The 27,893-nt window shown below is 37.3% G+C and overlaps 1 protein-coding gene across 7 annotated transcripts in view; it reads left to right on the forward strand.

Annotated features, from left to right (window-relative positions):
• The window catches only part of LOC124158835 (cyclic AMP-responsive element-binding protein 1), a 34,566-nt gene that overhangs the window by 148 nt on the left and 6,525 nt on the right, over window positions 1-27,893 (forward strand). Inside the window, exons 1-7 of one of the 7 annotated variants that reach the window (XM_046534191.1) lie at window positions 3-324; window positions 596-712; window positions 1,507-1,656; window positions 4,091-4,220; window positions 6,177-6,383; window positions 14,578-14,671; window positions 26,443-26,472. In XM_046534191.1, coding sequence (XP_046390147.1) covers window positions 322-324; window positions 596-712; window positions 1,507-1,656; window positions 4,091-4,220; window positions 6,177-6,383; window positions 14,578-14,671; window positions 26,443-26,472 — 731 coding nt within the window. In that variant the 5' untranslated portion in view covers window positions 3-321. Of the gene's footprint in view, window positions 1-2; window positions 325-365; window positions 495-595; window positions 713-1,506; window positions 1,657-4,090; window positions 4,221-6,176; window positions 6,384-14,376; window positions 14,672-26,442; window positions 26,473-27,893 lie in introns of those variants that run through there. The other 6 variants (XM_046534187.1, XM_046534194.1, XM_046534193.1 and 3 more) reach the window with 6 other exon arrangements.

Here is a 27,893-nt window from a genome sequence, read left to right on the forward strand (position 1 = left end):
GTACTCAGTTGAAGAAAATAACAACGAAGCATGGGTTAGGGTTAAGGTGTTCACGATTGTGGGGTTCAAATGCGATGTTAGATGAGGCAAATGTGAATGATGCGTATTACGACGAATTTGCCTTGAAACTATCTAAGGTGGAGAATATGGCGTCCAGTGGAATGAATGAATGTGTAAATTTAGATCTACATTGGGTGCAGCCAAGTGACTTGTGTTTAAATGAAGTAATCACTTAATTTGAGATTTGGGGTGGAGTGTGAAGAGAAATCTACGTATTATCGTGCTAAATGGAAACGAAAAGGAAGACTGTCATTGTTGTGAATGGTAATTTTGAAGTTTACTAAGTTGGATATCGATTGGCAATTCGGATGCGCTATTTATTTTAAAAAATCAGTTCATCTACAATAACAAGTGACTTTAAGCATATATCTGAAAGAAATTGAATTTTTACTGTGTGGCTGCCGAATGATCGGGCGAATGAAAATCTGGCTGATGTACAACTATACTTTTCCATTGATAATTGCAAATTTGTATTATTATGGCTTCTTACGATAAAAAAATAATCGCAGACCCTAATTTTTCTGAATCTCTTTAGGAATTGTGCCTCGAGGTGATGGAAACTATGGTAGAAGAAAATGGGAATGCAGGAAACGCGGGAGGTGATCCACTTGCTCCCTCCCCAGGGGAGGCTTCGTCGCCGACTGTAACTTCGGTACAGAATTCCTTGCAGTCTCAGACTCCCACTTTGGAAGTTCCCTCGTCACCGTCGACCCCTGCAGCCCAGGGGTCAACGGGGCTCAGCATTTTACATGTCACCATCCCACAGACTCCCGGTGCACAGGTAGAGAGGGAGAAGTCAGGAAGGAATAGTGTTCATTGAGTTTACACTTTGGTACAATACCTTCTCCCACAATTTTTTTTTCATTCCGCCCCTTCCGCAATTCTAGGTTTTCTTTTGAGTCCTCAGGATATTCATGTGCATGCCTTTTAAACTTAAAAACCCATTGATCACCCGTTTTCATGAGCATGTACATTGGACTATATTTTTTTGGAATGAATTTTCCATTATTCTGATGATGCTTATGGGAATCAAAAAGTACTTGCATGGTTATATACCGTTTCAACGTTATATTGGCGCAGTCATGTCATTTATCTGGCATGCCAAATTTTTTTATCCCTACCAGAATACATGTCCGCATATTATAGTCACATATTCCCTTTTCAATTAAGTCCATTTTGATTTTAGTTACCATTTGTCGACCGCCGAGTGCTTTGGGATGTGGCTTGGAGAATGCTCTAGGTGTGGTAGAGATAAGTGGTTATCTATACAAGCAGTAGTGTTTACTTCAAATTTCAATATTTTGCATGCTATGTAATACAATTATTCATTTGAAGCTTGAATCATTCTATTTGTTTTTCAATTCCTGAAATATTTCAGTAATAACTTTGAAACGCAAGGAGTGTTTTGGGGGAACTGTAATTATAATTTATGTTCATTTCATTTAGGTACAATCTGTCATTCAACCCAACCAACAATCAGTTATTCAGACCGCCGCCAATATTCATCCAGTACATTTGTCCAAAGGAAATGTTATATTGGTTAGCAAACCAAATTCTGTCATACAAACAGCTGGTGGGAATCTTCAAACGTTACAGGTATGTATTTTTAATTTGTTGCTGTTAATGGTATTCCACATGACAAGTAACTCCAACATTTGTCACCAAGTCTAAATATGGTGTGTGCCCCACAGTTATCAGTATTCTTAAAGCTGTGAATTCTGTGGGAGAATATGTCTTTTATGTGTGCTCATTGTAGAAGTATTACCATTTACTATTACTGCAAACAGCTGCTCATTTTAGTTATATATCACTTAGTGTTCAGCTTTTGGGTCCAATGGTTGTTGAAGATGCTGCTGTAGATTCTTGCTGCTCGGTTCTGTGAATGTCTTAGTACCAGTAATAGGAATGGTGCTGTCGATGGCCAAAAAGCAACTCTTTTGGAAGTGACATTCCCTTGAGTACTTTCAATCGTCAGCTTGTAAGGGAGAGAAACAAAAAACCAATATTTCCATGTCAAGGCAAAATTAGCTTTGTTCTTAAGCAGTGAATCTTTTGTAGTAGAATTATTTACAATTGTAATAGCTTATTCTAATATAATTTGAGGAGGTAAATCACTGCAAGTAACTTGCACAATTGTCTGATGCACAACCAACAATGCCGCTTTTCTATGTACTTGGTGCATTTACATCATCAATCTATTATTTTGTGATTTTCCGCTGAAAATTCAAACAATTACTGAGGAAGCGGTACCCCGGTTATTTAATGCCTCAAATACTTCCATTGGTGTATGTTTATCGTTCCTGTTCGTTTCACGGAAGTTATGTGAAATAGCATATCACATTTGTTTCTCCAGACAAAAACGGTGGAAGGTAGAAGAAAGATCCTGCCTTGGAAGACTTTTCCTAATATCCTATGTAATATCTTCATTATTGACTTCAAAAAGTCTCTAACCATACATTATGATGTCATTAAAATTGCTGTTGTTTTTTTAAAAAATGTTCTATTTTGAGTTTTATGCATGTGACGTCATTGAAATAATACATAGTATCTGTGGCAGTAAAAACGATTTGAATTGAAATTGGTTATTAAAAGAAAATATATCAACTTGATATTATTTCATGAAGAATAAAATATGCATGGGTAATACAGTAGATTCCGTTTAATGGGTCCACCGGTTACTCGGGGCAGCCGCTTAATTGGGGCAGATCTTGAAGAAGAGAACCCAATAGAGGAATATCCCAGAGTATTCTCCGCTTAATTGGGACAGCATGCCACTTTATTGGGCCATGAGTCGGCGACATAGACTCTATACTCGTGACGAAATTAAATTTTTTTGTTTTCAGAATACTATTTTTTTTTTTTAATATTATCCTCCTTTTATTTACTCTTATTTTTCACAAATGTTCCTATTCTTGCCCTATTTTGAAAGCTCTTGCTGTTGTGTTATCCGCAATAGGATAGGACGTTTCTTTAATAGGACTTAGTAAAAGACATTCATTCAGCGTCGCCCGTGGCTGTGAAAAATATTTTTAACTATTTTGTTATAATTCTTAAAAATGATAATAAATTATCTAAACTCGCTGATTTATTAAATAAATTAATAGTATAATTAACTAATGTTACATTATAAACATTCTTCAGTCTTCTTTCTACCATTTCAAAGTTTTTTATGCCCACATACGAGAGAGTTCGCCTAATCGGGGCAGCCGCTTAATTGGGGCAAAGTGTTTAAGTCCCGATGTGTCCCAATTAACCGGAATCTACTGTATATGCAACAAAGAAATGAAAAAGCATATGCGTCTGATGGACCCTATGGCCAACAAAAGTTACAAGTATGAATTTATTGATTTATTATTCTCAATAATGACTGCAGAATTTTTTAAATTAAATAAACTAAAAGCACAGGATCAGCTTTTGACATGCAGTACACTCCCGATTATCTGGGCTAATGATGGGGAGAGACGGCACAAATAATTGGAAAACACGGATAATCCAAACTTTTTCTTAAATGTCTTGTAATGTTCATAATTTACGTAAAACAAACAATATATTATTATTCATGCAGTTATTCTTTTATTTAAGAGTGCTTCCCGGACTCATTGAGAGCTTTTTTCGCCAGTTTGCGATCTTTTTAGCGGCGATAACATGGTTGACTAGTATTATTATGCTTGCCTCGGACATTTTTGTTGTGATGGTTTGCCCTCCCACACCACAGGACCTAATTTTCTTTTTTTTTAAATTGTTAGGAGCAAATAGGAAGATAAATTAATTACACTACTCTCGTATTGCTCTTTACTTTCATTTTTTTGCTTAGACGTATTTTGCTTTTTTTTGCAATGGTGTCTACACTCAAATGTTCTCCTTTCATGCAACTCACGTACATGTTGGCAAACTCATTGGTATTGCATACAATAAGTCGGATTGTGAGTCTACAATGCTCTTTCAAGGTGACGTAGTGGAAATGGGCATAAATAGTTGTTTACCTCTCTATTAATTATTTATCATTTTTGTCATTCAATTGTATTGGTAGGTTGTGGAAACGGGGAGCGATGAAAGCTGTTCAAACGATGATGAGTCAACCAAGAAGAGAAGAGATATATTAACAAGGAGGCCTTCCTACAGGAAAATACTGAACGACCTCGGAGGTGGGGAGATAGCTGGTAAACATTTCATTTTGAAATTCCAGTCCATGCTATTTTGTGACATCTTATTGAAATGAAATTTTAGTTTTGTTTTTATATCTTTCTAGATTTGGTATTTATTGATGCACTAACTGTTCCATCATGTCTCTTTATTCGTTGAGAGCCTATTCCAGGACAGGGCTCTCTGGTTCCCTGTAACCACTCTATTAAAGTACCGTATAAGCTCGTGTAAGAGGCGCACCTTTTTTCCCAAAAATTGCAGCCGAAAATGAGGGTGCGCCTCTTACACAAACTTCTTATCTTCCCCCCTCCCCTTCACCGGTTGCGAGTCTAAGGGGAACTGAGTGGCCTTGGTTTTCAGTGTGAGTCAGTTATCTGTAATCCTAGGTCAAAAACAAGCGGCAGGCAGGGGAGTTTCTCCCTTAGTGACGTATTTTTAAAATTCTCCTGTTTGCTTTTCTTGTAAGCATCGCGCCGTCACGTCAGTACCCCAGAGGTGAACATGGAAAAGATCGCGCGGGGTTTTTTCGCTCCGGAGGGCGCGCTAAATTTACCGCCGCGAGTGGGCATCCCGCGCCATTTATACTGCATATAGTAATCGGTTATCAAACGTAGAGAAACGCGTATTTTTGAATGACATACCTGGTCAATAGTCAATATCTGTCTTGCCGAGTAATTTCCATTACGCTGAGGACCTGATTTTCCAAAAATCATCTTCAGACGAAAATATGACGATTATTGCAACTGAAAATTATATTGGTATCAAAACCTGCGCTTTAAAAAATTCGAACGAGAGTGTTCATTGTTGGACTAAATTGTGGATGGAAGAAATCAGAAATGCTTGTAAGTGAAGAGCGCGGAAGGAGAGGTCCAGGGGAAGGAGCGCGATCCCTCCCCTCCGTATTTCAAGCTACGAAGCTATGAGCGAAGGAGCAGGGGAAGAACACGTCCGATCTTGCATTTGACGTCGTTGCCTTCAAAGCTAAGGGGCAAAGGAGCAGCAATGTGATATACGCAGTTTGCGTTGCATAAAGTTTCCAGTCCGTCTCGTCTTGTTTGAATGCGCTTATGCTACGCTTGTTTCTTCCGAAATTGTCCTGTTTGGACTATTTTGAATATAAGTAGCCTTGTTGTCACTGTAAATCTTTGTGTCAAACAATTAGATCTTAAAAAACTTAAATTCTGTCAGATATGCGTCTCGTTAGATCTCTTTCTTTTTTTGAACCTCGCGCGTGTCATACAATTATTGAAAGCTATCGAGATATCTTCGGGCTCAGTTGATGACTCACCTAGCATTTGGCCTCCAGAAACTGGGAGATCGATCAAGGTCAGTTGGTGAAACGGGGTAGGGATGAAACACGTTTCCATTGTTCCCCTGTAACTTGATGTTTTCCTGTGGGGTCTCGGAAAGGGAAAAAAACGGCAGAGGCATTGGCTGATGGAGGACCGAGGGTGGTTCCGTTAAATCTACGACGTGGTTATTATCCTACGGCGCTGAGATTGCCCGATTGTTGTCCAAGCTCTTGGGAAGGTTCGTGCTAAATGCCTGTCGTGTTTTGCCTTAAAATTTTCCACGGCTGCAATTCTATTGCAATACTCCTGCGAGAGCATTTAAACAAAATTGTTCGTGAGTAGGACAAGCATTGCAGAGCAACGGCGTATGCGAAGAGAGGATCGGAACTCTTTCTACTCCCTCTTATACCGCTATTACCGCCGCAGTTATCAAAATTTCCTCTTTCAATATTAATTGAAAGAGGAAATTTTCCAATATTGAAAGAGGAAAGTTCGATAACTGTCGAAATTCCCGGCGTACGTCTGCAACACCGCGCGATAGTATAAAAAAAATGCCGTAAATTTTTTTTCTTTATAGCTCCGATGCTCAAAATAGGGGTGCGCCTCTTACACGTGTGCGCCTCTTACACAAGCTTATACGGTATCTCCTTTAGGATGACCGCAATTTTCTATCATTTACAGTGATCCCTGCTGGTACCATTCAGATAGCCACTGGTCCTGGAGGACAGGGAGATGGCGTCCAGGGTTTGCATACATTGACCATGACCAATGCTACTGCAGCTGGAGGTACCATTGTTCAGTATGCACAAGGTCAAGATGGCCAGTTCTTTGTCCCTGGTGAGTTGATTGGGAAAGAAGTGATTTTTGAAGCAGCATTCATGGATGGAGGCAAGTTCAGTTGTTTGGCTTAGTGTCCTGGTAGAGTAAATTGAATTATCTGCAATTGTTTATGGCCTGTCAGGGCAGTCCCTTGGAATGTTAATTTGTCTGTTGTCATCTAAAAATTTGAGGTGTGCGAATAACTCACAATGCGAGTCAGGTTGAATTTGGAAAACCTGTGTCCAACTCTTACATTGGGTCATGAAGGTGGGAGGTCAGGCTTCAAATCATCGCTAGGCATACTGATTTTTCATGGAAAATTTCATCCTTCATCCTTGTAGGTCGTAACTTCTCACGAGCGATTGTATGCAAATTAATGTGCAATACTTTAAAGAAAAAAATACGTCAATGAGTAGCAACTAAGTAGGGTTTCTCTGTCTTAAACAGTGGCTTAGCATGACTTCCATGACACAATGTGGGCTGGAGACACAAACATCTTGATCAGTAAACCAAGTCTGAAATAGACCTCGGAGAAAGAGGACTTGGCGAGGTACTGATGAACTGTGGTGGAGGTGAGAAACCTCCACCACAGTTCATCTTGGCAGAAAATTGATTAATAATTAAAAAATATAAGTTGTCTAAGGCGCCATGAACCAAGCATTCCCAAGTGGCTATTTGAATGTCCAGGTTCAAATCCCAGATTAGCCAAAGGGTTTTGTCTTGAATTTCATCCTTGGTGTCAATAAGTATGTTGGTTGAGAAAATTATTGTGCTCAGTGAGACTATAAGATTTTGTTTAATGGGATAAAACGTATGGTGGGTAATAACTTCAAATTAAATCACAGTAAGTCCTCACTTAAGTCCGTATGACAATTCCTAATTCATTGGCCAAACCAATGGATATTGGATTGTGGTCCAACTGACACACACCAATTTCTAGTCCAGTATTTTTTCACAATATTGGACACAATTTCTTCAAGTTACGGCCTCGATGATAATGTCATTTATGGAATCAGAGAAGTTTTGAATGATCATGTGCAAAGAGTAATACTAGACGGTGCGGTCTCCAATGAGGTCAGAGTCACTTCCTTGTGTTAAAATGTGTTGTTGTGTAACTTGAACTCAGGTTTTCATGAAAGATATCAGTGGAAATAATATATGAAAATTATGACCCTTACCCCTCTGTAGTAGAGCGTCATTGACTGAAGATCAACACCTCTCATTGGTGATGTTTATATTATTACATTAAAAAATTGTACTCAATCATAAAGTAATATTTAATCTCATTTGAAGTTAAACTTACATATTTCATTTTGTTAATAAGTATAATATCAACTCTTGACCTTGACGTGAGGCTCGTAAGCTGTATACTTGAACTTGACTCGTGTTAAAACTGGTATTCGCACATCTTCACAAAATATGTATCCATGAGTTCATTTAAGAGTGAAACCTTCTGAAGTGTTGCTGCTGTTTTATGAATATGAAAAAATGTAGAGGTTGAGGATGCATTTAGCTTATTTAAGTGATCTCTGCTCGAACTGATGTGTAATTATGTGGTGTGCGTCTGTTCTTTGCTCACAGTCCCTTGTGAGGTAACTGGCTGTATTGCTCACTCACTCACTCAAATTCTCAGGTGCTTCAGGATGGGCTAGAGAGCTGCAACTTTAAATTTGCAGAAGAATAGGCCAAACTAAGTGAAAGAAAAGCATCATTTCTGACTCCTGAAAAATTTGTATGGAAATTTTGATAGCTCACAGGAGTTTTATCAATTTTTTAAAATGTCAACTGCTCATGCCTATGAATTTTGCCCACTACTCCCAGAAATGCAATTATATTTTTTACATTTTCATACTTAGGCAATAGCTTTGAGAAAAAATCCGTCTTGTTGATTTTTTTTCATTAATAAAGCTGTAGTTGTTAAAATTAACATATCAGAAGTTGAAAGATACTGAGCACTTCTTCTGAGATCATGTGGATCAAATTTAAGAAAATCGGTGGGAGGTGCCTCTAACCACCTACTAGTCTTTCATTTGTACAAACTTTGCAAACATGAAACAATCAGTTAATAATTTGAATTTCACATTTTCTGAGTATGGCACCAAATGCTGGAAGAATCATGAATGTCCAATTAAATTTGTCACTGATTTATCGTATTCAGGAAGTCTTAGGCACAAAAGTTAATGACAAAAATCCTGCTTCACATTTTTAATACCCTTGCATGTATTTCCTGACGTTTAGTTGTTGAGAAATAAATTTATGTATTTTTCAACCTTTCCCTGGCTTCACCGTGGTTCACCATGTGTACGAAAGAATTATCTAAAACCAAAGCCACTTTCAGATTTAATTAGCCTTTCTTTAAGCATCATGCAGTCATCCATGCTTTTTTACCATCCATACTTTTTGACCCAATATTTGGCTAGCAGCTTGAAAAACTCTCTGACGCTGGATAATAGGGATGGTCTGAATCGGATAAATCGGATCCAAATACCTGCAGACATTGCCCATCATTGGATATGTCGGATTATGAGACGTGGAAGACCTCGAATATGGATCAGAAATTTTAAATTAAAGCTTAAGTGAATGCAACGCCTCATTAATGTGGAAAAAGAGTTCCAATTCTCTCTTTGCATGCGTCAATACACTGCAATGCTTGTCCTACTTATGAATCATTTTGTTTAAAAGCTCTTGCAGCTCTCTCCATAACAGAATTTCAAAAAATGGAAAATTGTAAGGCAAAATACGACTGGCACATAGTGTGAATCTTCCCGAGAGATTGAACAACCATAGGGGGAGGCTCAGCAGTGTAAGATAAAAATCACGTCGAAAATAACTACGTAACAGACTTCACAAAACCGCTAACCCCTCCTTCAGCCTTCCATCAGCCCTCGGCCCACGCCTCTGATATTGTATTTTCCTCTTCGAGATGGAACAGACCATAAATCATTAGCTTTCAAGGAAAATATAAAGTTATATGAGAACAATGGAAACGTTACTCACCCCTCCCCAGTCTCACTGACCTATTTCAGTCTACGTTCTTCAAATTCACCCTGTTCGTGGAGGCAACTGGTATGTGTGTCACCTTTTGGACCCAAAGGTGTCTAACAATAGCTTTTGGCAATTGGATAACATGCACGAGAGTCAAGAAAGAATTAGACCAAACTAGACGCATCTGTCAGTATTTATGTTTTTTAAGCTCTAATTGATTGATGCAAGGCTTTCTAGTTACAACAAGGCTATGCCATTACTCAAAACTGTCCAAACAGCACAATTTTCAAAGAAACCAGCATTGCATGAGGACACTCACACAAAACAAGACAGACTGGAAAAGCAAATTCCTAGCTCCCTTGTTCATAGCCTTGTTGCTTGACAGACAGAGGGTGTGCATTCCTTCCTCTCCACGTCTCCTTACCCTGCTTCTGCTGCCCAATCCCTCATTGAGCTGTTGTCTCGTTCTGATAAGGTTTCCGGCAGTTGACATCTATATTGCTCTTAATTGTTTTGCAGGTTGTGCAGTTTCATTTTAATTTAATGCTTAACTGTACTTCTGAAAATGTCTTCCCAAGTGTTAAAACATTTTTATTTGGATAGTGTGAACTCAATGTATGCAATGTGACGTGAGACTATTGCGAGGAAATGCTAAATCCACCTCAACTCTGCTGAAGCATCTGCCACTGAAACACAAGTCAGTATGCGAAGAGAAAGTGACAAAATTCGAGGGAAACGTTTGTGAGGAAAGTTGGAAAATATTGAAATGTTAATGACAATCAAAATCGCATTCCTTTTATTGTATTTACCATGAAGAAATTTGAATAATGACTGCATTTTATAGCAGGCAATTAAAAAAAGCATTTGGATCCAAAAATAATGAAAGATCTGAAACCTGAAATCAAGGATCCGAACTGGATATGGATCCGAAAAAAAAACCGGATCTGTCCATCCCTACTGGATAACCATTACATATGCTTCAGGCCTTATTGCACCTCTTGAAGATGAGGAAATTACTTCTATGTGATATGTTTGTGCTTTTTCTCCCCAATCCTCTTTGTGCTAACCTAGATCTGCCATTTCCAATTCCTCTCTTTAGATACAGGAAGAAGCATTTCAATCCCCAGTGGATGAAAAATGATTTCTTGACCACTCAAATACTAACATTCGAAGCCCTTGTTTACTTCCTATCTCTAAACCCTAATGAAGTTGCTGAGATGCCTTGCTTGCACATACTGTCTCTCCTCCTTCTTGTCTCCCTTGTCTTCATGGCCCTTGAATCTTTGTTGAGAGGGACAGTGGGCATCCCTCTCCATTCTCACTCCCAACTAGACCTTCCCTCCCTATATACAGTAGATTCCGGTTAATTGGGACGTATCGGGACTTGTGCACTTTGCCCCAATTAGGCGAACTATCCTGTAAATGGGCATAAACAAACGTTGAAAAGACAGAAATTAGACTAAAGAATGTTTATAATGCAACATAAGTTTATTAAACTATTAATTTAATTATTAAATCTGCGAGTTAAGTTAATTTATTATGATTTTTAAGAATTATAACAAAATAGTTAAAAATATTTTTCACAGCCTCGGGCGACACCGAATGAATGTCTTTTACTAATTGTAAGTCCTATTAAAGAAAAGTCCTATCCTCTTGCGGATAGTACAACAACAAGAGCTTTCAAAATAGGGCAAGAATAGGAACAATTGTGAAAAATAAGAGTAAATAAAAGGAGGAAAATGTAAAAAATAGTATTCTGATAACAAAAAATTTTAATTTCATAGTGAGTATAGAGTCTATTTCGCTGACTCATGGCCCAATAAAGCGGCATGTTGTCCCAATTAAGCGGAGAATTGTCTGGGATATTCTTCTATTGGGTTCTGTTCTTCAAGATCTGCCCCAATTACGCGGCTGCCCCAAGTAACCGGTGGACCCATTAAACGGAATCTACTGTAGTATCCTGAAACATTATTGTTTCTTCCAATTTTTTAATACTCAGATTGTTGAACTTGAAGTGTGTAGTTGTTAATAAATTTACATAGTGTTTGATTGAAACAGTTGTTTGGTACAGAAAATTAGATAAAATATTATACTTGTTTTATTAATCCAAACCAGCAGAAAAATTTGACTCTGTGATAGAAGCTTCACTAATCTGTTGCATAACGTTCATGGGCCCCTGAGAAATCTCAACAAATATGGACTACAAAGCCCTTTCACGTCTACTCTACCCCCTAGTTTCTCTGGCCTCCTTTGAATATTTTCAGTACTCAGTCAAAGATGTGAGATCTAGCTGTCTTAGCAAAAATGTTATGTAGGGAATATTATCCTTATGTAGCTCTATTGGCCTTGTCTTTGCGTATTCTCATAAAATTCCAACTTTAAATTATGCTACTTACTTTTCCCCCTATTTTCTGGGTCTCTCTTTTCATCTTCAGTATAAGACAGTGAAGTATAATTACACCAGTCTTAGTTACAAGGTTTTCCACTTGACTGCAGACTGACAAATGGCTTAGGATATGTTATTTTTGCTGAAGTCTAATTTTTGGCTGTCTTTTGGAGTGGCAGCACTCAGAGGCTTGAGAAAGAACTAGAATGGTTGCACGTAAATGATGAGTCAAAGAGACTTGATATGGTTTATAATATTTTATTCATTGGACTTAATGATGAGTGGACATGTTGAGCTTCTCTGTCTATCCATGGCGAGTTAGGAAGCCTAGTGGGTTGAGCGCTTGGCATATAACCTTAGGGTCCCCGGGTGAAATCCCCAGTGAAGTCTTCTGATTACCCCAAACAAGAATCCTTAAAGAGCGAGGTGGCCTAAGGAAAGAAATTGACCCCTTACCCTTAATGTGTGTATGAGTTGATCTGTAGTGGGGGGTGGGTATGGATGATGGTTATGATCTACCCTCACCCATCCAATCAAGCCTTCCTCTTGATACTCTGAGTGAGTGAGTGCGTAATACTTGTGCAAAACAGTTAACTGTATTAACATGTTGCAAAATAAATTATGGCTCTTGCAGCTTTTATTTCTTGATCATTGCCTATCATGCTGTGTGCTTATCATCAGGGATATTTGTCTCACTGTCAGTGACAGCAGTGATTATTAGTCACAAGAAAGGTTTTTATGTTTATAGTTTTTTTATATGAGAATGAGAGCATTCATTGCATATTGTCGGTACTCTTTTTATAGATTTAAATTTTTCATCTAAATATACATACCACCCCAAAAGCCACCTCAATAAGAGTGTGGCGGGGTCTATTGTTATTGAATATGCCTAGTAGTATGTATTGGTTTGGGAATTATAAATACTTAAATTTTATAACTGTACATATCCAGAGGCATTTTTATAGTGGTGTATTCTCTGTGGGTAGTCCTCTTTTCACATTATTCAGTTATCCCCTTGGCTGCCATTGGAGCTGGCCAAGTTCCCTCCTCATAGAAGTGGATAAGAGAGGCAGAGCCTCATGCTTGACACTGCATCAATGATTCAGATAAATAGGTATTTGCATGTGTTGTCCTGTTGAAGCAAACACAGAGGGGGTGTTTTTGACTCATTTTGCTGGATTCATGACAGGGTTTGGCTAAAGAGGACTAAATTTTCACTAACCACACCACGTAGCTCCTTTGAAGTCAATTGGTTCGCAATCATGCCATTATACTAGTGGGCTGGTGAGCGGCAACTGTGTGAAAGTATGGGAGGATGTAACTCCAATTCCAGGTTGGATCAAATCAGAGTGCATGAGAAAAGTTCCTGGTAATTCTGTTGCATTCCTCCCCATCAGTGCAAATTCGTAATTCACTGTTCAAAGTCCAGAATTATCATTGAATTTTTTGTTGAACTGGATCAACTACCTTGTCGCAGCACTGAAAATTCCTTTGCGTAACTTCCATGAGCTATCATCGCTGATCTGATGTGGTGGCTAATAGCATACCAAAAATAGTCCCAAGGATTGAAAATGATACTGAGCTCGTTGGCAGGCAATCTTTTATTGTGTGGATACTCGTTCAGTGGACTTACGATTAGTTCTACGACTTTTAAATTTGATGGTGGCAACAACCTTAAGTTATTTTTACCGTGTAGGTAGGCTATTCCAATGGGGCCGTCTTTCATTTGGATGAACACTTGGCCAACAACACTCATGGCTTAAAGAGTATTTTGATGCAATGTCAATGAGGCTCTTCACCCTCTCATTTCTGCTTCTATGTACTGCACTCCTCCACCTTGAGTAATATTTTATGACAATTATGATCAAATGAGTTGACAGTGGCGGTATTATCTGCTCTCTCATTTTAGAGAGCTTCTTTATGTGAAAATGATAGAGAAGGAAGGGATTGACGACCTACGAGCTACCAGACAGTAATGCCATCTAGTAATCAATGTATGTGCTTTTACCAATCTCTGGCAACCTGGGTATACTTTTTCTTATTTGCATTACCTAAAAAGATGGGTTTTTCAGACTTTCCTGAAGTGCATCCTTTCAAAAATAAATTGCATATTCAGAGGTCCATGTGTGTGTTGGGTTAATGGTAGGGAGTTTTGGGTGTTCTTTGTAAAAATTTTATTATCCTTTAAAGATGGCACAGTTGTGACTACTCATTATATATCGTCTCTCAATTTAAGGTTTGTCTAAGCTTAACTAGAAGACCCATGGTGTTTTATATTTCAACTTAATTTAAAATTACAAAAAAGCTAAGTACTGCTATATGTTGAAGCCTTTGGCAGTAGACGGCTTTAATGCCATGGTGGTACATAAATTAGGGAAACTCAGGCCCCTTCTCACTTCCTTACATTTGTCCCTGAGATGGCATATAGTGCCTTTTTTTAAAGTGTTTTTATGCCCTTGTTGAAGTTTGCTTCAAAATGCATTTCTCAGCTTCAAATTTATGGGGTCGGTCCGCCCCTATTCAGTTTCTAATGGTTTTTGATAAGATATATGAGAGACACTATGCCCTGTGCGTAGATGGCATAAGCTCGTAGACGAGTCCATCCCTCCGTTCGGAAGGGGAGACTCGTTTTGTGTGGGAGGGGGGAATGAATGGTGAAGAGAGGACTTTGTTGTCTCCGCCCGTCCGCAGTAAGTGTGGGTGGAGGAGGCGGTGGAGTGGTGGGGGGAGGTGTCGAACTGGAGCCTCTGGGGTACACCGTCACGACGACCTCCTCCTCCTCCCCCCCGCCCTCCCCCTCCCTCTCCCCCTCATCCTCGTCCTGCTCGTCCTCTCCTCTGGTGGCCGGCTCCTCCCTGGGCGGCGGCGTCCTTGCGGGTGCCATCGGGGCAGTGGTCACGACAAATGCTGGCGCCACGATGCAGTCGTCGCAGCAGCTGGCTGAAGAGGCAGCCCGGAAGCGAGAGCTACGCCTCATGAAGAACAGGTGAGTGTGGCACCTCTGAAAATGCGGTCGAAACACCACTCTTGGCAGCAAACTCTTGGTGAACCAGACTGATGATCATATTTGAATTCTTCTTCTCCTGATAAAGGGAACATGAGACAATGACAGCCTGCAACAATCCATGTTATTAATTCAGTTTTGAGCTAGGCTATTATGAGCTGGGAGTCAGGAGCTTCAAGCTCCTCTCTTGAAATAATTATGTGATTTAGTGTGCCAAATATTGCACCTCCTCCTAATAAGCCCTAACAAAGACTTCTCCCTCCCTCTAAATTTTTTTCTCTTATGGCCCTGATTGCGAGCAAAACTAATGGCTTGTTACATTTGTATTTCCTCAGTCTGTTATTGTTTTCCCATCTATTGATTATAATGTAAATCTATAGTCATGTGAATTGAAAATGGAAGAGGATGCCTTATTTTTTGGATTTCAATTAAGCACTTGACAAGATTTTTCATTAAATACAAGTATGCTTACATTGCAAGCATGTGGTTACATTATAAGGAAGTGTGTTGGATATGTGGCCTTCTTTGTGAATGTTGGCAAAACAGATTTATTTATGGCACTAGCTTTCATAGGGCTATGCACATAAAAGTAGCTTTATTTGCTCCCCTTTTCTGTTTAGCAAAATTGATAATAGACCATTTGCTTGAGCGAGGGTTTTACATCAAATGAAAAATTAAATATGGTAGATTTTGTCATCATTAATATAAATTTGTGTCCACCTCTATTTGATGCATGAAATCATTAAAATTTAAAGTTCAACTTGCACTGTTTTAGCATTAAAAGGAACTTACGGCTGGTCATTGACTCATTGCTGCGTAATGTTGGCAGGCTCACAGGGCTTTCATAGGGCTTGCTATTGACATAATATAGTGGGCGATTGGGTTGTGTGGTGGCTAGAATGTTGGCTAGTGTTGGCTTCCCACCTTCCTTATTGGCATAAGCTGTCGGTTGCCACCTATAAATGCTATAATATAGTACCAGTATTTGCTTCAAGAGAAAAAGTGAGCAACTCATTTTACCCTTCTGAAATAATTATTAGATATAGTGTGTGTAAGTGTAAGTAATTGAAAAAGACTTCAATGAGGATTCATCTAGTGATGATGTACATGTTTGCAAATTCCCTGTTTCAGTATCCTTTGAAAAGGATACAATCACTTTGGTTCCCATTTGGTGGAGAACAAATTCTCAACTAAAAGTAGCTTGGTAAGCCATAATTTATTGAACATTTGTTTAGTTTTGCCAAATTCAACACTTATTTAAAATGATCGAATTCAGAGGTAAATTTATATGAGGGCCTTTTAGCACCAAGTATGATCATGTGCAAGGTCATTTGGTTTATCATGTGAATGAAATTCGTTAAATTAATACTACAGCAAACTCTTGATTATCCGGGTTAATGATGGGGAGAAGTGGCAAGAATAATTGAAAACACGAGTAATCGAAAAACGTGAATAATACAAAGTTTCTCTTTATTTTAAAGTAATTTTCATTATTTACCTAAATCTAACAATATATTATTATTAAATAGCACATTGTCTGTTATAATAGATTGTTTTCTGGAATCATAAAGAGTTTTCTTTTCATAACCCCGATCTTTTAGTGGTGGTTACGTGATTGTACTCTTATTCCTACTGCTCCTTGTAATATCTGGTTTTCGTAAACCACATATATCAGTGGCTGCATGATCACAGATTCAGAAAAGTAGTTTGCATGACTGATTCAAAACCGCAGTGCGATGTTGGAAACTACACTCAGGCACTGTGTACAGTGGAACCCCGATCTATCGTTCCCGCATTCATCGTTCGCCGTTCCTGGTCCCAAATAAAGTTCCATAAAGGCAATGTAATTTTTCCCGCATCCATCGTACCCCGATGTATTGTTTTCCCGCATTGATCGTTTAAAAATAGTGGTCCCATTGTATAATTTTCCCGCATCCATCGTTTGACGAAAGTGAGACGAAGTGTTTACAACGTGTTATTTGTGGCTAATAGCGACAGACACCACCAGGAGATTGAACTATTATAGGGAGAAGCTGAGTACTGTGGGATAGTTACATTAGTGCATTTCCCAAGATTTGCTATTCCCCTCCATTCAGCACTCGCCTCCCCCCTCTGAAGCTTTCCTTTTCCCCGAAATAAAGAGAAAGGTCCCAGCTCGCGCAGGGATTGTATTGCGAAGACCTTAGCACCTTAGCTTTGAAAAAAATATCAAGTTACATGAGAAAAAGAGAAATGTGTTTGGCGCCCCCCCGCCCCTTTTCTCACCCACTGACCTTTTTCAGCCTACCTTCTTCAAAGTTCCCAGTTTCTGGAGGTCAACTGCTGAATGAAACACCGATTTGCCCAAAAGGTGTCCAACAATGACTTTCGGCAATTGGTTTTCTACTTGTATTAGATTGAAATATTAGTAAGGTGCACGTAATTCAAAAAAGAATGATACCAAGCATGATGTATTTCTGATGTTATTTAAGCATTTCAAACAAGGAAATATTTGGAAAATACAATGGTGATTTCTGGCAAAACTCGATATCCTCATAGCTGAGCTTCTCGGCAGTTAATGTGGCATTTTACCGAAAACAGGATATAAGGTCATTATCAGTTATCAATACAAGTTATACTCTTAAGTCTCACTTTTAAGAGTTACTGAGGAAGGGATATCTTCTCAGGATATTTTGTTTCTTCCTACTAGCAATACGAATTCGGCTACTCATCTGGCGCTACGCTAATTAGAAAAGAATGTGTAAGTTGCCTTCTCTTTAGGACAAAAAATTTCATGGCGCAGTCATATGTTTATACTTCACCCTCTGCAGTATGTTCTGCATGAGATGTACGCGATAGCATCAGTTCCAAACTTCACCTCGCATGAGTAGTTCCGTACTTTCCAGGGTGGGTTGACTTCAAACTAGCGAGTGTATTCCGTTGGGTTTAACAAAGTGAGGTTTCATTTGTATTAGTTTTATTTTTATCCGTCTTCGGGCCATTGCCCCTCCGAAGAAACAAGTGAGTACTTAAAAATATGGACTGAAAATAATTGAATATAGAGAAAAGCATGCGGGATAGAAGCGCGTGAATATTGAAGAACGCCTCGGGCCGTCTGCTAGCACATGACGGTAGGGGTGGGGCTAGAGCGAGCTACCTGGTGAAAACAAGAAGTGGGATGAAGCCGAGGCTCAGGCGGGCATGCCGCTGATGATTAACGCAGCATTGTTCACGCTTCACACATTGCCTAAATTACATGAAAAATATATTTATTAGACAGGAACATTACAAATAATTGGCTATATGATCCGTCTCACAACCAATCGCTGAGCCGGCGAAAGTGGTTGTTTTAGGCATAACATGCACATTGCTCTCGTGAATACATATACTGGAAATGGTGTTTCATGGATTTTTACATCTAGAAATCCATAATAGCAGGGTAAATGCCGAGTGGAGAGCAAACATTTTTTAGCAAGGTGGCGAGTTCCTTTAGGATATTTGAAACAGATATTATTCGAATCAACAATATGACCTAAGTGTCTCGATGAAGTACTAGTATTCCTGTAATTGGCTAAAATCTTGTTTGAATCCTTTAACGAATATCATAATTACGCGCCAAAATATAGCATTTCCTGGGACATAAGCAACCTAGCCAAACATTCCCGCATTGATCGTTTTCCCGCATCCATTGTTTTTTTAGTCCATCCCCCTGAAAAATGATAGATCGAGGTTCCACTGTAGTCACTTCTCGTACATGTTGCAACTGCAACTGCTGCAGGATGATGATCCATGATCACTGATAGCAATCTTGCACTGCTTGGAAAACGGGAACACGAAGCTCCAGTGAAGGCAACTGGCGGGCAATCATGCCGTATCATAACAGCAGTTATAGGAAATCAGGACTTAATGGCAAACTGTCAATGCAGGCAAATGCCTGGCTATGACTCATGCTATCTCTACTACCACTTCCCGCTGCCTTCACTTCTGCTATTCCCTTCCTGTCCAGTTTGAACTTGACTAGTCACGGTGTAAACATGACTGGGTGGGACAAAATCTCCGGTCCTCTGTGGCCATATTCAACCACATGCAAGGCCATGGGAATAATTGTGAATTTGCAGTATGAAAAATATAATTAAAGATCGTAGGTAACATTTTTCTTAACTTACGATTACATAACCGTTGATGAATCTTCTAAATTTAATCAAGAGTTTTTTCCCTTCCATTAATTGTCGTCTGAAATGCTGGAGCAGACATCCAAGTAATCTTGAAACATTCCTTGTCGGCAAGTAAATAAAATAATTCAATGTTACGGTGGGGATCCTAATGGAAATTAGATCGGTGTGGCCTTGCATTGAAATGCAAATATCCTGGTGCTTTTGAGTACGATTTAATTTTTATAAAGATCGCGTAACACATTGAAGGAGTGTTGACTCATGCACGGATTATCCGAAACGCAGGTGAACCACAGCTGGATAATCAGGAGTCGGCTGTATATAGAATTGAGCAATTAAGAATTGATCAATTTTCTCTGAATTACATTATTGTGCGCATGCATTACATTGAACTTAAAGCATGTACTAATTCTGCTTGAATGATTGCTTGAAATGAGCGTGCAATATCCATCATAAACAATGGCATCTCCTCACTATTTATAGATGCTTTTTATATATTAATGGAAGCAAACTAACCCTCTTTGTGGTGAATGTATTGAATGACTACATTGAAAGGCTGCATATTTACACATTTCAAGTCACAAGTTAATCCAGTTAATGAATGTTTTTTAGGGGAAAAAAATGGTGTAGTCAAAATTTTTTGTCGAGTGGTACGACCAAGCCTCATGAATGGCTCACTGTAACCCCTGATTCTTTGGGATTGAGAATGTCCCTCCATGATGTCACTTTATTATGTTTTTCATAAAAAACTTGAAAACTTTGGCCTTCAGTAAAACATTAATAGAGCACAAATTTAAACTAAAGCTAAAAGATATTAAAAAATTAAGGTCCTTTTTACCTAAGGATTTGTAGATTAGAAAGTAAAGAGGATATGGAATTGAATGAAGAAAGATTTTGTGCTTTCCCGGCGAATGGACTTAGTGAAGAGTTCTCGGGATCGCCACCGGGTCAGGAACTCCATATCTCCCAACGTTTCGATGTCCGACTCAGCCATCGAAACGTTTGCAGATATGGAGTTCCTGACCCGGTGGCGATCCCGAGAACTCTTCACTAAATGGAATTGAATATTCATTCGAGGTAAGATAAAAGAGTGGCCTGTAACTTGTGGATTAGAATTCGAAGAGAAAAATAATATTAGGACAGTTTTTGTCACAAATTTATGAAGTTTTAATTTTCAGTCTTAGTATTGTTTTGCCCAGGGCCTCAGTTTTCAAGTTATTTGTGAGAAATGAAAAAAAGACATATTTCATGATCCCTGCGCACCCCCGTTGAGGTCAGAGGTTTTAGTGGCAGGGTGTCCAGCAACCAGGAAAATTGGTATTTGTGCGTGAATTTTTAGTCTCTGGAATTAAGCATGCATTTATTCAATAATTTTTCCTCCAACCTGGAATTTCAAAATTAAATTCATTTCACATAAAATTTTGAGGGCAGGTGCATAGTACAATTTTTACAGCCGCTTCAAGACGTGGAATGTCAGACAAGACAACAGAATAAAAATGTTGACCATCCTAGACTCATGTAAGTTTCAAAAACACGAAGAAAAGATTCCAGGTGACGTCAACATCTACTTTGTAGGTTGAACCATCTTCTGGGCTTGAGGTAGGCTATACCACTGCAATAATTTGCTACTGCACCATTTCTCTCCTATATATATGGCCATTTTCGACATTCATTGACTGGACTAATTGTGTGGACGTTTGCCTTCAGTGAGGTGGTGGATGGGTTTGCAATGTGATCTCTCTTGTCCCCTTACGTAAGTCGATCTTTTTGGGACAGTTTTTGATTGACTTTGTTTAAAAATTGTTTCATTGTCTCATTTCCCTTGCTTTTATGCATTTAAGTGTCATGTGTTAAAGGAAATGTAACGGTGTACCGTGTTACTTAACCTTTTCAGTCAGTTTTACATGTAATGTGCAGAATTTTAATCTGGTAAATCTCAGCAAACTGGTATATCTACATACTTATAAGCTATAATTTTCATTTTAAATTAACAATCGATATGGCTTGCATAAATGCATCAAGGTATTTAATGGATACTCTTTGATAATCGCTTTAGCTGGAGTTTTTTTGTGAAATTGAATGGTGTCCTAGAGTTTTTAAAATTTTAATTGCTATTTAGCAATGAATATTAATCAAGATTAATTATCATTGATCAGGTCAATATGAAGTCAGTTTGGACTATGTGCTCTCTCAAGTGAATGATGTTGAGTGCTGCTCGTGGAGATGTGGGGTTTCTGAAGGCCATTTATTGATTATGTCCGATTGGGCACATGCCATGCCTCTCGCACACTAGTCACGTGTCGATGCATTTCTTAAGACTTCCATGTGTGGCAAATTGGGTATTTTTCAACATTTTAAATTTCAGTATATGGTTCTCTTGAGTGATCATTTTAGTTATGGAAACCTACGGGGATAAAAGAACTAAAAAATAAGTTCAATATTAAGATAGATATTGAATGTGGTAATAGATGAAATTCACATTTTTTCACGTGACCCAGAAAAAGAATGTAGTTCGTTTGATGTCAAATTCCTTGATTGAGGCTTTGAAGTGCAAAGGTCTTTATAAAGCTACATCTGATAAATTTCCCAAACTTGACATACCTATACATAGTTCACCATTTTATGAAGAAGGTTAATCTCTTTTTGCTGCTTAAATTTGCGGAGATGTTGGTGGCTATTTGCATATTTTTCATTCATTTCGGTCATTTTGTGATGTCGTGGATGACTTGTGAACCTATGAGGACCATACATTTTTCCTGCCATAAGGGCAATTAACTGTCTGCCAGTTGTTTTTAAAATATGGGAGAAAACACGAAAAGGTACTATATAGAACATTAAGGTACCTCTGGGTTGCCTTCTCTGGAAATTCAATGGCTCTTTCATTTGATATTATTGTTGAATCAAAATATATTCTTGGTTCATCATAAGTTCTCTTCTGAATGTGTCCCAAGTTCTATTTAAACGCATTTTAATAATAAATGTGTTTGTGAGCTGTCTGAAATCAATGCAGATTGAAATTAACAATTAGTTACAAAATTTAACACACTTATTGATGTTCAAAAATAAATTTAAAAGACATTTAGATTAATCGCAGATACAATATGAATACAGCACTGTATAATTATTTACTATATAAAATTATTCTTCACTTTTTCTCTCCTTGTCATCACCCTAATATTAATATAGAGATTATATATGTATTGGAGTAATAATGCATCAATAATTTCTGAAGAAGTTCTGTTGGAAGTGATAGTGTGAATCTATGTTTCCTTTTGTCAAAAACGTCTGAACAAATATTTGTGTGTGTAGCTAATGAGAATGAATGCAATTTATTAGTTCCTGCTGATAGTGTTGATGCTCAGGTAGTGATATGGTTAGCTTAAATTTTTAGTGGTAATGAAATCATGAGGTTAATTCACTGGGATAGATTATTTTTTTTACTTTATCTTTTTTCATTCAGGAAATTATTTTTTCAGCGAGGAATAGATTGTGGAATTTTGTCTTCTGTACATTTTATGGCATTTTCCTCTCTCATCCAAAAATCTCATTGTGCTATGCAAAACTGGAGTTCACTTCTTTTCTTTGAAATTCCTTAATCAGTCGGTGAAAAGGGCTTATTTCAGTATTCTGGCATGAAGCACCATCTCTGAGTTTTAGATATCTAATGGAGGTTCAAGCAAACTGTGCAGTAGCGTTCAGAAGTAATTTTCTGACCTTGATTTTACTATTAGAAGCAGAAATTAATGCTTGGTTGTTTATTGCTGCCTACATTAAGGAAATAGTTTCACTGGTCATTTGCTTGCTGTCACAGAATGAGCTGAGAATTTGTAACCTTTTCAAACAATTTGACAAGTGAACTTGCATTAAATGCTATATATTCTAGTAACAGAATCAGAAAAATAGAAATTTGTGGAAAACACCGAATTGTTACACTAATTATTTTTATTGTAATAGTAAGTAGAATGAAAACTAAAAACTAAAACAATTTTGGCTTATATTCATCACTTAAGATCCCAACCAAAATTACCCTTATGTAACAAAAGTATTATTTAAAATATTTGCTAAAATCATTTTTATTATTCTCCTGGCTACCTTGCGGTAGTATTAAATTATTGTATAACCTTAAATCTCACCCAAATTGTGCATAATTAAGTCGATGTAGTGCAAATACAAACCTTGCCTCACACGAATGATTACAGCAGTTCATACGGGTGTAAAATTCAAAACACAAAAATAGTTATTGTAGTATAAAATAAATTGGTTACAATGAACATGAACTTGATGAAGTAGATCATCAAGTAATAGCATGGGTAATTAATGATTGTTCTACTTTTTACAACTTTTCTTCCCGATTTATTGTACATGGTAGTTGTGTATTCTTCATATGGGCCCCGAAAAAGTTATTTAAAAAGTGGTTGATGTTGATATCTTTACAAATTTCAGGCAATAATAGTTAAATCTGTGATATAACTTAGCTATACTTAAAAAAATCTCAAGGAATGTAGCAAATATGCCTACAATAGGCTCTTATTGACTGCATTTTGCCCAAATTTGACCTCTCTCCTCTCCATTAAGCCAAGAAACTCCCTGAGCTGGATCCCATCGATAGTTTTCTCTCTTCATCCATTGTGTAGTCTTGTTTGCTCCTAATTTAGACGATAATTATAATATTCGTTAACCGCAAAGTGAAATATATGTAAAAAGAGGAATATCTTTAAATGTAAAACACTCCTTCGCGTTAGCTTCTACAATTGTATTGTTTTTAAATGTTGTAGTACTTTGTATTCTACTCAGTTTATGGTCTTACTTTTTCTTGGTGACCCTGCCCCACGATTCACCTCAATAAATGGTTGTTTTCCTTTTTAAATTTAATTAGAGAGCAAGATGTTTACAATTGGCTGTGTTAATCATCTGATTTCAGATTGATGTCTTTTTTTAATTTCAAAACGGTATTTACTTAATAAACATGCCTCGTAGTTTTTCTAAGGACGAATTGGCTTAAGAGGGATTTAGAAGGCACAATACAACAGTTTACGTTTGGTCGACTCCTTTATGACGGCTGATTTCTTGAAAAACAGTGATTGCTTCATCTCTACAGCGATGTGTGGAGTAAATGCTAGCTGGTAAATAATTATGTGATTGTCAAAAATTGTATTAAGAACATTTTTAAATATTTATTTATTGCCCAGTAAGATTTAATATATCTATTGCTAGCTGAAAATCTATCTAATGTATTTACTTAGTAACCTACCATGTGGGACTTGGATAGTTTCCCCAAACAGCTGGAGTTGAGATCCAAATGATTGTTAAAAGGAAATATAAAAGTATTTGATAGATACATAAATAAGTTTCAAGTACTATTTATGCTGTATTTACTCGTTTCTGTTTTTAAACCTAGACCCACAGCAAAAATGAGTCGAAATTGAAGGTTTTGCATTGACTTGCGGGGAACGCTATGGGCATCACAGTAATAAATATTCAGTTTACCTTGCCAAAAGCCTGATATTTCTCTTATATTCCTTATTTTTCCCCATGGTTTAAGAGTAATCAGTATTTAGCCACCTTCCTTTATTTTTAATTCTATAATGGGCATAGGGACACTTCTATGGTCGTTTACAAAGTGAAATAAGTGATACATCCTAAATTTGGTGGCTATCCGGAAAAAACTGGCAACTCGATATAACCCTTTGGTAACTCTGATTCAAGAATGTACTTACTTTGAGAATGTCCCTTTAACGATATAGATGAAGTATTTAACTCCATTCTTTAGGTCATCAACCACTTTCTTCTCTTATTTTGTCCTTTGGGACACAAGCAAAAACCTTTACAGCAAAGAAATAGAGGTACTTGAGCGAAGGGGCACTATACATGATTTATCGATGCTGCTATACACTAACTGCATTAGTAGTACTAATGAGGTAGGTGTGTAACGTAGATCACTATCTGCAATCGACTTCCAAATCTCCCCAAACAATCCCCTTTATTTATTTCAATAACACCTTGGCAACCCAACAGTTTCACAATCTGCAGTTTGCCGTGAAAACAACTATTATTTTTGCCAAATTTGCATTTGAGCCCCTGCATTGACAGATTTTCTATGCACTTTCTCAATTTGTTGTCAGTGGATACCGTGCCTTGACGTCCTGCGCGCACGCTCGGATGACGTCGTGTTTTCAAGCATTCGATGAAAATTAATTTTTAATGACTCATAACTCAGCTAGAAAACATTATTTATCCACAAAATTTTTGGCGAGTACATTTGAGATAGGGCACTTCTTATTCTAGTACTTTCAAAAAATTGTGCATGTCATGGTCAATTGGTCAAAATATTCTGACGTAATTTTTTCCCTCAAAAGTTCGGAAATTTTGGCCAAGAAATTGGCGTTCATTTTTTCGATCAAGATTGAGTATGTATTAGTAATAATACATCATAGTGAATCGATGAATTGAATTTATTTAGCCGTGGAACTTCTGACTGTCTGTTGTATGTCCAATTTTTGTTTAGATGATGCGTATTCCTATAGAGTTGTGATTATGGGCAGAAGGCAACCTGCAACAAAAAAGTTATTTATAGATAATTTCCTAGCTAAGAGTTTGGTTTACTAGTATTTAAGTGGCAATATGGAAAACATTGCTAGTATTCTTTTAAACTAAGTATTCTGGATCACCAAGACATTCATTGCTGCTCAATATCTTTTAAATACATTAAATTTGAAAAATTAACCTTCATATTTTATTAGTAGCCAAATGGATGTTATCTGAAACACTTGTTACGAGGGCACGTGTACTTCAGGAAAGCACATCATTGAATACAGCATTTTCTGTGTCTTGGCTATAAATATACTTTGAAGTTTCCCTGGGCTATTTCGTGCAATGAGATTGCTGTGATGCCTTTACTTGGAATTGATTGCTACTACTTTGGTTGTAAATATCCCAGTTTATTGCTGAGAGGAGAAATCTGTTGTTTTTGTGAGATTTTGTAATGTGTTCGTGTAAGTGTTGATGGCAAACTTAAATGCTTGTTGGACTATTGCTATAGTGCATTTTTTTATGATGCCACTGTATCCGAGCCATCTCTCTGTCGTGAGGAGGTTTCATTTTGTTATGATTGGTATGAAGAAGTTATACTTGACCTGCTATGTGTTCTTTGGACACTATTGTGTCATCCAGAGGTTAAGGAACACACAATTCACTTGCCAAGTATTTCTTTCGGGTTGAATCCTATTTTTCATGAGAGTAAAGCTTTTAGAGAAAACACTAACTGAATATGTGTAATATCCATCCGAGGATGACCAAGAGTTTGCTGCCATCACTTGGCATAATCTTGCTCATTTACAAATTGAATTTTTTCAAGTCTGGAGATTTTTTTTTGCATTAATATGTTATTTGAGTTCAATCTACATGCTCAGCTGACTTTAATTGATGTATGAATTATGCCAAGTGAGGATTAATTTAGTTAATATTCTAGTTTTGTATTTCATAATGTTTTTTAGAATGCATCATGCTATCTAAGGGCTTGATTAATTTACTTCAGTTTATTTAGTGTGATAATGTCCCTCTGTTAATTAGAAATGATTTTTATTTGTTTTCATAAATGGCCAGAAAGCGTGAGCAGCGGCTCATGAAGAACAGGTGAGGATTTTACAGCTGTACTTATAATTATTTTAGGTGTATATATATGTGCAGTTAAATCTTTCTCTTTTTTTTTTACTGCATAAATAAAGTGAATTATACATGCAACCCTGTGCAGGCCCTACCCATCCCTTGCTATATCAGGGTAAATCTGGTAAAATCCAATTTTTAAGGGATGTTGGTCGGGGTAACATTTTGGCTTTAAGTAATTGAATTCTACAGGTTACTATTGGCTCATCTTATCTTGCAATCTTGATTCTATTGTGATTGATGATTAAGCTCGTACTGTAGGTACTTTAAAAAAGTCAAGACTCATTTGAATTGTTCTATCGTGGTTACTAATGAATTAATTGTGGTGAAATGAACCGGTAAATTGATGGAAATGGATTTCTTTTCCTCCATAATATCATTAGTTATTCATTGTGTAATCAGTGTTTTTTTATCTATATGTTTATGACTTTGGTGGTGGGAAACAGTAGCTCCACTTTAAATGCCAATTTTCAAAGAACTTCTCTATGTGCAATATATCATATAATGTTATCATTAATTTTAGAGGCAATACAGTTATAACTACGTTCTTTATCGGAAAATGCATTGTTAAGAGTCCGTTGATATGTAATATGTACTCTCACATCAATGAATGGAGAAGGTCTTGAAAAGCAAATATTTAAAGTTGAGCGTCTTAAAAACAATTTTTGAGCACCAAAAAACATGCTTCTTTCCATATAATAATTCTGGATGAATTTGTGAAATCAGCAAGCACAGAAATACGTGGGATTTCATTTCCAATTCATACAGTAGTTACCTAATTACAGCACTTCATACTCAAGTGTCAAGACTTTTTGCGATGGCAATAAATGTTTGTACTTCATTAGTACCTGTAGTTATTTCTGATAAGTCTCTCCTTCAATTTCCATTACGGTTCTAAAAAAGTTGTTTAGATTATGTAGGGAGGAGTGTGTCAATTGTTTGCACCTGTTCTTTATCCGGTGATAGTTTCACTAGTGGGCGTATTCTGTTTTCTCTCATGTGAAATTTTTCAATCCACTTTTTATTGCCCTTTGAAGGCCATGGCTCTATTTATCCTTATACAGAGATCTAATATAAGGTCTAAATAGTTGTTGTAGCAGTCTTAGTTGTCAAATCCTTTTGGTACCCGTAGAATTGCGGTCGTTATTAAAGTCTTCCATTGAGTGTTAGTATTTTCCATTCAAAAGATCAATCCTTAAGATTGGATGTTTAAAATTTATTAATCCCCCCCTTTTTGTTGTGCTAATGTTTTTACCTAATTAGTCCTCTCTGATTTGACTTTCATCATTTGTTCTAATGCTGTGAATAATCAGAAAAAATAATTGCAAAATGCAATTACATGTTTGGAATTGAATTAAATGATTTTGTATGTTCCACAGATTTTTATTAAA

The sequence above is a fragment of the Ischnura elegans genome, chromosome 5 (genome assembly GCF_921293095.1).
Source record: "Ischnura elegans chromosome 5, ioIscEleg1.1, whole genome shotgun sequence".
Lineage (NCBI taxonomy): Eukaryota > Metazoa > Arthropoda > Insecta > Odonata > Coenagrionidae > Ischnura > Ischnura elegans.